At 38.9% G+C, this 12,863-nt stretch overlaps 1 protein-coding gene across 4 annotated transcripts in view; it reads left to right on the forward strand.

The window, feature by feature from the left end:
- FANCB (FA complementation group B) overlaps positions 1-12,863 on the forward strand; it is a 115,287-nt gene that overhangs the window by 4,350 nt on the left and 98,074 nt on the right. For 3 of the 4 annotated variants that reach the window (XM_043896171.1, XM_043896170.1, XM_043896167.1), the window contains exons 2-4: positions 6,068-7,132; positions 11,439-11,591; positions 12,366-12,458. In XM_043896171.1, the coding sequence (XP_043752106.1) occupies positions 6,200-7,132; positions 11,439-11,591; positions 12,366-12,458 (1,179 nt within the window). In that variant the 5' untranslated portion in view covers positions 6,068-6,199. Of the gene's footprint in view, positions 1-5,883; positions 5,918-6,067; positions 7,133-11,438; positions 11,592-12,365; positions 12,459-12,863 lie in introns of those variants that run through there. The other variant, XM_043896168.1, reaches the window with a different exon arrangement.

Consider the following 12,863-nt stretch of genomic DNA (forward strand, 5'->3'; position numbering starts at 1 on the left):
AAGCCTTGAGATTATTATAGAAAGTTTGAAGGAAAAAAAGTAATCTTTATAAATTAGTAGTTTCGCTTCTGATTTTTAGCTCTGAAGATGATCCATGTAAAATAGCGTATCTTGAAAATGTGCATGTTTTTGCAGTAGTACTTAAAAATAAAAAAATAGCCTTTCATATAACAGTTGTGTTTTTAAATCTATTTGAATCTAAGTCCATGAGAATAACTTTGCTTTTTGCCTGGAGCTCACAGTGAAAGCTTGTAGCAGTGGTTTGCAACTTTTTATCTCTGTTATCACTCAGCGTCTATCTTTCCAGGTCATAGTTCAGGGACACAAATCATAGATTTGGGGGCTGGTTGGGGCGGGAGTGGGGGAGTAGAGCAACAGGTGCATGCAAAACTTTTGAATTAGGGACCAGTTACCAGATAAGTTTAGGGACCAGTTACCAGATAAGTTTAGAACAATAACCGAGGCAGCATAAATGAATGGACATATTGGAGGAGAGAGAGACTAGAGTAAGGAAGGCTGATTAAAGGGCGTTTGCTGCAGCCTAAATGAGGGATGAAAGCTTGAACCATCACAGACACAACTGGGACAGAAAATTGTAAGGAAGAAGTTTCTAAGTTAAGGAACTTAGTGATAGCATTAAGAGAATACAATGTAAGGTGCCCAATTTTCCTAACTCTTCACTTTATGAAAGGGCAACAATACATACTCTCAAGTTTATTGAAGGGGATGATTCTACTGACCTTTTAGCACTAAGGTCCTCCTTACTCCTGCCACACTTGGGTGTGGGTAAACCAGAGCATTGTGTTGATGACCCATTAGTTGTGACATTTAATATTAAAATTACAAAATCCTTTTCTGGATGCAAGTTATTTTTGTTTATTTTTAGTATTAGGAAGTCAAGACCTGTTGATGTGACTAGGTAGTAAAAGACGATGAGTTCTTGTATCTTTACCTCGGAATATATAATGTTTAAAAGTATCATTTAGTGCCAAAATAGGAAACTCTGTTATAAGTCTCCTAAGAGGTCTGAGATGTCTGTGGGAAATTTGAAAAAAAGAAGGTATTAGTCATACATTTTCATGTAATGTAACCAATTTCAAGTAAAACATAGTTTCACAAGTAAAAGCTACACCTTTGGTTTCACTGCCTATCTGCTTTACTGATAAAGCTGAAGCTGCTCTGGGATACCTGTTTCCCCAGATCTTTGCATGAGTTGCCTAACAAGCCAGGAAGTCATTTGGCTTTTGCTAGTTTGTATTAGCCAGTATCTCCAGTTGCTTCAGTAATTCTTCTAGAAATTCTCAAAAACAATATCATAAATTTGATTTGAAAAGAAATGTTGTGTAACAGATTACTCCCAAATTTAGCAATGTAAAACAGCAAGCATTCATTATCTTAAAATTTCTGAGGACCAGGTTTTTGGGAACAGCTTAGGGGTGGTTCTGGCTCAGGAAGGCTGGACTGGAGCTTGGAGATGTGATCCCAGGAAGGCTCACTCACATGGCTCTTGGCAGAAGGCCCCAGTCCCTTGCTAGCTGTTGGAAGGAAGCCACAGTTCTTTGCTGCGTGTGCATCTCCACGGGGCTGCCCGAGTGTCTTAACGATATGGCAGGGGATTTTCCCCAGTGCAAATAATCCAAGGAAGAGGTCACTGAGGAAGCCACCATGCTCTGTAACCTAGTCTTCTTCTGTATTCTGTGCCTGAAAATGAGTCATGATGACCAGGCCTCACTCAAGGAGAGGAGATTTAAGTGCCACTTCTTGATGACAGCAGTTTCAAAGAAATTTGTGAGGGTCTTTTAAAACCACAAGTGATGTATTTGGAAGTTCAACAATAAGGTGCAGCATCTCCAATTTGAATGATTTAATATACTTTTAAGTAGAATTGCCTGTAAATCAAGTCATTTTGATAAAATGCAGGCTACATTGTTAAATCAATAGATTATGGTTCAGTGATACTTTTTTTTCTAATTGGATTGTTGGTAGATTTTTATAATAAAAGAAAAAACCTAAGCCTTTGGAGTTTGCTTCTCATTCAAAAGAGGAAAACTATATTACTTACTTGTACATGACCTCATTTTCATTTATTTCTAAAGTACTTGATTTTCTTGGCGTAAATGATCCACAAATAAGAGAAAAGAGAGAGTATGAGTTAGAGTTATTTAAAGTGACAAGAGACCTTTCAGCATTCACAAACCATTAAGTATACAGTTGCTCTGATGTTTCTAAGATTAGGTACTGTATGAACCACAGCTAGCCATGATGATGAGAATGAGCTAGCCTTGTCTAGCACTTTCTATGGGTCAGGTTCTATTTCAAGCGAGTTCTATTCATTAATTCTAGTACCTTGTAGGTTTGGTGCTGGTACCACACCCTGTTACACAGATGTGGATGTCAGGTGGCATAAAGGGACTAAATAACTTGCTCTAAATCACACATCTAAAAAAAATAAAATAAATCACACATCTAAGGAGAAGCAGGCCCACCATTCAGAGGGTGCTCTGATGGTTCTTAGCGTATGCTAAGCATTTGGTAACTGTTACAGTAGTGACTCCTGGGGCCAAACTCTGGTGGGGGTCATGAAGATAATGGCGACCTCCTTCAAAAGGTCCCATGCACGCACTGCTACACTCGGTGCCCCCAACCCTGCAACAGGCCACTGCTGACCCACGCCTCCACCAGAGACTCCTGGACACTCACAGGCAAGTCTGGGTCAGTCCCTTGTGGGGTCCCTGCTCCTTTCTTCTGGGTTCTGGTGCACACCAGGTTCTGTTTGTGCCCTCCAAGAGTCTGTTTCCCCAGTCCTATGTAAGTTTTGGCAGCTCTATGGTGGGGTTAATGGCAACCTCCTCCAAGAGAGCTTATGCCACACCCAGCTCTACTGAACCCAGAGCCCCTGCCCATGTGGTAGTCCACTGCTGACCCGTCCCTCTGCAGGAGACACTCAAACACAGCTCTGGCTCAGTCTCTGTGGGGTCTCTGGGTCCTGGTGTGCACAAAGTTTTTTTGAGCCCTATGAGCATTTCTGGTGGGTATGGGGTTTGATTCTAAACACGATTTTGCCCCTCCTGCCATCTTGCTGGGGCTTCTCCTTTGTTCTTGGACATGGGGTATCTCCTCACAGTTGCTTGAGCACCGCGCAGCCGCCGCTTCATCTGGTCCCATCACTTCATGGCAAATAGATGGGCAAACAGTGGAAACAGTGGCAGACTTTATTTTGGGGGGCTCCGAAATCACTGCAGATGGTGACTGCAGCCATGAAATTAAAAGATGCTTCCTCCCTGGAAGAAAAGCTATGACCAACCTAGACAGCATGTTAAATAGCAGAGACATTACTTTGCCAACAAAGGTCCATCTAGTCAAACCTATGGTTTTTCCAGTGGTCATGTATGGATGTGAGAGTTGGACTATAAAGAGAGCTGAGGGTTGAAGAATTGATACTTTTGAACTGTGGTGTTGGAGAAGACTCTTGAGAGTCCCTTGGACTGCAAGGAGATCCAACCAGTCCATCCTAAAGGAAATCAGTCCTGAATTTTCATTGGAAGGACTGATGCTGAAGCTGAAACTCCAAAACTTTGGCCACCTGATGTGAAGAACTGACTCATTAGAAAAGACCCTGATGCTGAGAAAGATTGAAGGCATGAGGAGAAGGGGATGACAGAGGATGAGATGGTTGGATGGCATCACTGACTCAATGGACCTGAATTTGAGTAAACTCCGGGACTTGGTGATGGACAGGGAGGCCTGGCGTGCTGCAGTCCATGGGGTCGCAAAGAGTTGGACACGACTGAATTAAACTGACAGGAGTGACTCAGCATACATAACCAGTGAATGAAGAGACTTCACCATCTTTTACTTACATGTTTTCTCACATGGATTCAATGGAGGGGGTGTTCCTTTGTTCTTTATTCTGTCTTACTAATTATCTCAAGTTGCCTTTCTTACAACCAGTCTTCAGAGCAAGGGAATACGTGCCAGGACAATGTAGTGGTTAGAAGTATAGGGTCAGGAGCCACAGGGCCCCTCTTCTAAATCTAGTGCTATTGCTGATTAGCTTTGTAACCTTGGAAAATTTTCTGACCTTCATTAAAATACAGTTTTCTCATTTAAGAAGCAGGGCACCTAAAGCCGGTGCTCTGGGACAACCCAGAGGGATAGGGTGGGGAGGGAAGTGGGAAGGGGGTTCAGGATGGGGGGGACACATGTATACCTGTGGCCAATTCATGTTGATGTATGGCAGGAACCATCACAATATCGTAAAGTAATTATCCTCCAATTAAAATAAATAAATTTTAAAAATTAAAAGATGGGATATTAAGAATTCTTACTTTAAAAGAATATTCGTGAGTATTAAATAATGCATGTATTGTACCTGGCATATAATAAGCATGAACAATTTATGGCAATGTTTTAATCCTTGTGTTCATTACAATATCTAATCCTCTGTTTTTTTCTACTTTGAATAAGAATAGTGACTTCCTTAGGATGTAAAACTGCATTGCTTTTGCAAAATAAGATTTAAATTTTATTTCTATTACTCCTATGAAGATTTTTTTTAAAGTCATGTTACAGCATTTCCTGGTTTCTACCACCCCCCGCCCCAGTCCCCCACCTCACCACTCTTTCATTTTGACCATCAAGTCTGTAGAAGCTCCTTTCTCAGGGAGACAGAAACCCAAGTGCCTGGGCTATGGGAGCAATCTAATATGAATCCTTGACTGACTGAGATGCCATTGCAGAGGGGCTAAGACATAGAGGGAGAAACCAGGTTAGGACTGTATGTTTGAAATTCCCTGAACCGGAAAGTTTGCAGTTCTTTATAATGGAGCACTTGTACCTTTTAATAGAGGCTGTTAACAAATTCACTTATCTTCTGTGATGTACTTATTTGCCTTCTTTGCAAACTGTTTTTTAAGGGCTCTACAGAAATGATATTTGGGATACAGATTTTTTTTAAACTTTTTATTTTATATTGGAGTATGCAAGAATTAATATGAATTGCAGGATACATCGGGCTTCCCCGGTGGCTTAGCAGGTAAAGAATCCCCCTGTAATGCAAGAGACATGGATTTGATCTCTGGGTCGGGAAGATCCCCTGGAGGAGGGTATGGCAACCCACTGCAGTATTCCTGCTTGGAGAATCCCATGGACAGAGGAGCCTGGCAGGCTTCAGTTCATAGGGTTGCAAAGAGTCAGACACGACTGAAGTGACTGAGCACATAGTCGATTAACAATGCTGTGATGGTTTCAGGTGGACAACTAAGGGACTCCGCCCCACGTATACATGTATCCGCTTTGTTCTTTCTGGGGCTATTAGTAGTTGTCCTCCGCTCTTCTCGAGTAGCATATTGGACACCTTTCCAACCTGGGAGACTCGTCTTTCAGTGTCATATCTTTTGGCCTTTTATACAGTTCATGGGGTTCTCACAGTAAGTATACTAGGGTGGTTTGCTGTTCCCTCCTCCAGTGGATCATGTTTTGCCAGAACTCTCTGCTATGACCTGTCCGTCTTGGGTGGCCCTGCACGACATGGCTCATAGCTTCATTGAATTATGCAAGCCCGGTTGGCACAACAAGGCAGGGATCCATGCAGGGGATACATGTATCCATTCTCCCCTAAGTCCCCCTCCCATCCAAGCTGCCACATAACATTCAGCAGAGTTCCCTGTGCTATACAGTAGGTCCTTGTTGGTTATCCATTTTCATGTCTACATGTCTATCCCCAACCCCCTAACTATCCCTTCTCACCATCCTTTCCCTGCCCCGCAACCATAAGTTCATTCTCTAAGTCTGTGAGTTTGTTTCTGTTTTGTAAATAAGTTCATTTGTATCATTTCTTTTTAGATTCCACATATAAGGGATGTCATATGATGTTTCTCCTTTTCTGTATGACTTCACTCAGTATGACAGTCTCAAGGTCCATCCATGTTGCTGCAGATCGCGCTATTGAGACAGTTTTTGATAAGTGTGACAATGTTAAGATCGCATAAAAAGCTAAAAAATATTGATAACGTTTACAGTTACCTGTGTAACAGTTCTCTAACTAAAACATGTGTTTTCTTTTCAGCTCTGCCTACTCAGTGGCAGTTTTCCTCATTTCATTTTTAGGTTTAAAAGCATCAACTGGAATTGACTTACTTTCCAAAACTGGACCAACACAAATTGGACTTGATACTGTAGATTCACTGGCAAACAAGCAATGTCATCTAATGAACAAGAAAGGTTCTGCTGTTATAATGGAGAAGTCCTTATTTTTCATTTGTCTGAAGGAAATTTTGTAGATGTAGGGCCTAAAACAATACCTGTGTTACATGTCAGAAGAATGGTGTTTGGCAGAGGACCAGGGGGATTTGTTCAGAAATCCACTGGATTCTTTAGCATAAAAGAAGAATGTTCTCATTTAAAAATTATGTGCTGTGACTGTGTTTCAGATTTCAGAACTGGAATTAATCTGCCTTATGTTATGATACAGTGCATTAAAGAAGAGAACATTTTCAAATATTTTCTACTGTTTCTTCATGGCACCAATAAATTTGAAAAGTGTTTGAGTTTTAGACTAGGCTATGAGATGAAGGACAGTATAAGGGTCCTTAATGGCCCTTTAGTTTTATGGAGACATGGTCAGACATTCTTTTATATCTCTTCTCAAACTGGTAAAGTTGTCAGTGTGTCTATGAACTTTTCCTCTGTTGAGTGGGCAGGGGAGATTGAAAATCTAGGTATAGTTTTATTAGGACTAAAGAGATGTTATTTATCTGCAGAAGAATGCACTCCAAAGCCTTCAAAATCAGATTATGCAACTTGGAATACCCACTTTTGTGCATACTCTCTTGAAAGGGCAGAAGTAATAAGTGATACATACATTATCCCTCCTGCTTATACCAGCATGATAACATTTGTGCATGTCTATTCAACTGAGATTGTCAATGACCAGTTAAGAATGTCACTGATTGCCCTTACTCGAAAAAATCAGCTGATTTCATTCCTAAATGGGACTCCTACAAGTGTGTGCCAGCTTCCATTTGGAGATCCTTGTGCAGTTCAACTTGTGGATTCAGGTGAAGAAGGCCTCCTTTTCATCATATCCTTTAGGTCCAGTGATGCTTGTGCTGTTTGGGAAAAGAGCTTTCAGGTATGGTACTTATAATCATTCAGTTGGCATCATCTTAGACCTACTAAGCATCCCTAAGCTTCATAGGATTCATCCTAGAGTCTTATTGTCCAAATTGGTTTTTAGTCCTGCACTTAAAAGGAAATCATGTATGTTACAGCATTCCTTTTTCTTAAAATGATTATCTGAATGTTATTTGATAAGTTTTGCCTTGCCATTTTGAGTCATAAAACCCTTGAGTTTTTGGAAATACATGAATACATAACTACAATTATTATCTATCTATTTGTCTTTTTACCATAACTGTTTCTAATTTTCATAATGTGATAATAATTGGATTTGTATTTTTACTTAGAGCAAGACCAGAAGCCTTTCTGGAAAACTCATATCAGTTGTTGAACTTTGAAAGAGTTGGAAAAAAAAGAAAAAGTTGGTAGTTGTCGTTTTAAACTTGAAATCCAGAGGAGTTCCTTGAAGCCTGTCATTGTCCTTTTAGAGACATGATGGTTCTCCAGAGAAAAGCAACGTGTTAATTTTTCTAGAAAATGTTGCTTAGAGAATTGCATTATGTTACATTTTGAAACTCAGAGTTGTCCTCTGAAAAAGCATTCACATTTTATCTATAAATAGTCATGTCTTTTAATGTAAGGTTTGAAATTGCTTTAAAATACTCACTGTTATTGAACGTTCAATAACAAGTAAAAAGGTGTAGAAAATGAAAAGGAAATTGGAGGATTGGAATTATTTGTCTCCAATAATATCTCTCTGACCCTGATGTTTTGTTAACATTGCATCCTCCTGGCATAAGATGTTTATCAGCACATTCAGTTATGTGTGCTGAAGTGTTAATAATTTGAGATCTTCCAAAGCAGTTTTTAGTACATTATACAGCTTTTTAAGTTCTTGTGCTACTTTGGAAAACAAGAAGCAGATACTGCCTTAGTTGGTGTGCCCTGTCCATTTCATTAGAACCTCAGTTGAAATTTCTCTCATGGTATTATCACCTTGATATGAAATATTGATAAATGTTTCAGAAAACTTGAAAGGCTTTTTTTTTTTTAATTTGAATGTGTATACGTGTGTTTGTGTGTGTGGAAATAGGTTGAAATTGTGTTTTATGGGACTTTTCCTTGTAGATTACCTTGATGCTAGTAGGAATTATGTGACCATGTTCAACCTCTGCACCACACAAAGGACTTAAATTCTCAAAAGGAAAATGATTTGAAAACTGTCCTGTTTTTATTTTGAAAGCAATCTTTAAAAGCTCATCACACTTTTATTTCGAGGTTTTGTGGGAAGATAGCATTTTCTGTCTTTTTCTACTCTTCATTTGAAGAAATGGTGTGGGGAAAAGCATCTGTTAATAGTGAAGCCTATAATCCTTATTGGGGTCAGAGTAGTGGGAAGAATACTCTTAACCTTGGGTTTCAATCCCAGATGAACACCATACTAGTGTTACCTTAAGGGAGGTATTTGCTTTTTGTGAACTCATTTTCTGTCTGTATGAATTTGCACTCATCCTGCCTCGAAGAGGGGAGAATTCAATAAGATGACATTGTAAAGTGACTTGGACAGCGCCTGGTGCTCAAAAGAAGCCCAGAAAGTGGTAGCTACTATTGTGTTGGACGAGGGCTAGGGCTGTCATCAGCAATGGTGCTTACCTAAGGTTCCCTCTTCACCTGGCTAAGGAGTAGTAACTTTCTGTCTCATTCACTCAGTGGAATAGTCCTCTCTTACTTGAAATGGGTCCCCTGCTCGGACACCATAGAGCTCTGCCACCGACACATTACCCAGGGCAGAAGACTGCATCACTGTTTGTGCGTGGGCCTGTAACTGGTGGGCTCCCTGCTTTGAAATCGGATCCTAGGGTTCTTTTTCTACACTAGACACCAGCCTTTCCACAGGTTATTTACCTTCGTCTCTACTGACAATCGCTATGCTACCTCTTCAGGGATTCCGTACTTCTAAGCTATTCTCAAGTGCTCAGTACTGAATGCTCGGGAGCTGATACCTACAAGTTAAGTGCTTCTAGATTGTCTCCAATACCTTGCCACTCTGGGAGTTTCACAGCTCCTATCCCTATCATGGTGTTTATTTATACATACCTACTTAAGAAGAAAACTTGATGTAGCTTATGGTAAAATACTTGATTACTTTAGCAACAAGAATAAAGGTTAAGAATCTACAGATAAAAGGGGGAATAATCGTGTCAGAAAACCTGAGTTAAGGGAAGTAATTGCATTTGAGCAATTACACTTTGTTTAGCAGTTAAGAGAAATAAAGTAAATAAAGGAGGTTTGTAATTGAGTGGAACATACTAGTAAGGGGGAAAATATTTTTTTCATTGCCTAGTGAAAGGAATTTCCTGTTTGTGGTATCAAGAGGTTTTAAATAGTAAAATGAATATATTATTGAGTAATAAAATGGTGCCTTGGATGGTTTTGCCCCCAAATGGGAGAAAACATCAGATGCAGTCTTCCTTTGGGTTGGCTATGGATTTCATCCATCTGTCCTTTTACTACTTCTTTACAAACAGGAATTAAGGCAACTTACAAAGATAGGTGAACTACAAATAAGCATAAATTAGAATAAATAGTGAAAATCAAGGTTACTGTGTTCTGAGATCAATGCTTCATGAAGGCCCTAGTCCTTAATCCAGTGATAGGGCTTGAAAGAGAGAGCTGAGTGTGGAGAAAAACACGATTAGCTTTTCTCCTAGGCTTTTTCTTTTGAGTAGAAATTATCTCTGCAAGTTGTGACAAGTATCTTTGTAGCAGGCATTTCAAAATTGAGATCATTGTCAAGTATGTGTGAAACAGGTAGTGGTGTGTTGTCAGGTAGAAAGAGGCCAGTATGTTTAGAGGTGTGATATCTGATGTGGTCAGTAGTCACTGGCTCCAGGTGGTGATTCAGCATTTGCAGTGTGGCTGGTCAGATTTAGGATGTGCTGTCCATGTCAAATACACAGCAGATTTCAAAGGCTTAGTATAAAGTGGGAGTAAAATATTAATAATTTTTCTTGATTCTGTTGAATTGAAATGATAACATTTTAGATAGACTAAAATGCCTTTTAAAAGTAAAATCACCTTTTTACTGCTACTAGAGAATTTTCTTTGATTGGCTACTGGAAAATTGAAAGTCATGCATGTGCCTTGCGTTGGTGGTTCACCTGTATTTCTTTTGGACAACCCTCTTCTGGAGCTAGAGATTGCAGATGTATGTACATGCATGTGTGCAGAGCTGTGGTGTTTGCGTGCTGAGCACATTCTTATTACCAGTGTCTCTTGGCATGGTTCATTATAATGCATGCTACTCGTGGTGGGGTGGTGGGAAGAAGGGAGGCTATGGGTTTACAAATAAGCTTTCTCCCTGCATGAGTGAAAACTCACTGTTTTGAGTGAAACATCACTGCTTTGGAATTAGCCTTACAGGGGAAAGATCGATATTTGATTATGTAGCTTGAAGAGTCTTATGTATTCTTGCTTGAATGCAAGTTCTCCTCTACCTGGAAGATGATGTATCCATGCTTCTGGGGTTCTGCATGGGGGTTTCAGCTTTTCTGCCTGAGGGAGAAGGAATTTCTGATCCTTTTCTGTGTTAGTTTTCCAGGGGATCAATCTGGAAGCCTTCAGCTTTATGGATCTTTAAGAAGTTGTCTTCTATTTTAAACTTGGGATTTCATGTTCTTGTATAAATTTAACAAATCATTCCAATAGGCTATGATGATTCTAGGTGCCCCACTATTAGGATCTCTTCCCTTCTGTGCCCCACATAATCACTATGTTCTCTCCTACCAGAATTCAGGATATATTAATTAATTATCATTTCATATGGACTCTTACTCTGCCTTGAGAGCTCTTAAAAATGTTTGCTAGTACCTTCTAGTTACCTAACGCAACTGAATTCCTTGTGTAATTGGTCTGATCATAAATATATATCCACCAAGGCTCATGGGAGTGAGGGTTATCATTAAATTAACCAGTTAGAGAAAGAATCTTCACTAGAGTTAGTCATGAGAAGTGCTAACATTCATAAATTATAATAAAATTTTTATATAGGAATCAGGAACATGACAGCCCCTGGACAAATGTTGAATAAATATTAAATATAAGCATCTTGCTCTCTACAAATTTATGACTCCTTATGTCTTCTGATTTCCCAATATCTTTATTTTAGTTTGGTTCTTAGTGTTTGCACTACCATTTTCATGACTTACTTGTAAGGTTGAAGATGACAAAGTAGAACTACTTGCAGCAAAAGGATTTAGCTCACTTTATGTGTATTCATGTGTTTCTTTCTTTGTTCCTTCTTTACCACTCTCTTTCAGATCGCTGCCAAGTGGGAGAAAATTAGTTCAGTACTGATAGATGACTTCTTTGGAACTGGAACGGAACAAGTACTGCTACTTTTTAAGGACTCCTTGAATTCAGATTGCCAGAGTTCCTTTGAAATAATAGGCCATGACACCTTCAACTCTTCAGTAGGTTCTGTTTACTTTTTATACATTACTTTAAAAACATTTTAGAAAATTTGAAGACTTTAAAGCTTTTGACTTACCTTTAAATATTTATTTCATATTTTTGACCCACCTTTTAAATATTTTGATTTCATACTTAAAACTTTGAGAACTTAAAAATACATACACTGAATCTTTTAAATAGTATATTGACTTTCCTTTCAACAAATGTTACACATTTGTAAACCAAATGTTATACCAACAGTATACCATTACTGTTTTTGGTGTAAATTTGAAATATAATGTATCTGGTATTTGCTCATGACAATACAGTAAATTAACATCATCATTGCTTCTGAAGAGCACATTTTATGCCAATAAAGCATGGTGATATTAGATTTATTAAGGAATAAAATCAAATGAAAGTGCTTTATTAAAAGAAGTAACAGTTCACAATGTGTTAAGATCTTGAACCTAAGAGAAACAATACCCCGAAAGTTTCAGGCCTATCTTAAATACCTCTGAGCCTCAGTTTTTTTATTAGTAAAATGACAATAATTCTTATTTTCTCTAGTTAGGACATTTTATAAAAACCTAGTAAGCTGATACTTTTTGAGGCAGTTTACAAATGTTCCATGGGTGGTAATAGTGGTATTCATTTTTTTCCTAGTTAGGAGAAAATGGTGTATAATGTGGCACACTGCTTTTCGGATAAACTTTAATCGTATTTTGTTGATCTTAGGAATTTTTTAGTTTATTTCAAAATTTCAGTTTTAATGTGCTTTTTTTGTTTACTAGGGTGAAACATTGGATAGCAGTGAAGATGACCTGTTTGAGGACAAAGAGGAGAATTATTATTTGGTGGTCCTACCTCTGGAAAGAAGATTGCAAGTTAGTGTCTGTTTCCTTTTGCTTTTTTTGGGTTAGTGCTGTTCTAAATGAAGGAAAGAACATTGAAGGAAAGGTCCTTAAAGTATAAGCAACACAGTGATTGGGGACAAAAGAAATGGTACAGGTTATCTCCCGCTTTTCAAAAGTTTGCTTTATGCTACTTTGCTTAATGCCATTTTGCTTTACGCCACTTTGCTTTTATGAAAGACCTCCATTAGCAAAAACTGTTTTTTGCTAACCAAAAGAAATCTGAAGAGGAGTTTTGCTTTCGTGAAAAAAGTTGAAAGCGAAAAATAGTGTTCAGCATTTGTTTTGCAACAAGCCATTGCAGCACACATCCCAAGCAGCAACAGTAGTCCCGCCAAGCTCCTTTTGCAGACCTTATCTCAGCCTCTCAGCAGCCAG

This window comes from Cervus elaphus, chromosome X (genome assembly GCF_910594005.1).
Source record: "Cervus elaphus chromosome X, mCerEla1.1, whole genome shotgun sequence".
Lineage (NCBI taxonomy): Eukaryota > Metazoa > Chordata > Mammalia > Artiodactyla > Cervidae > Cervus > Cervus elaphus.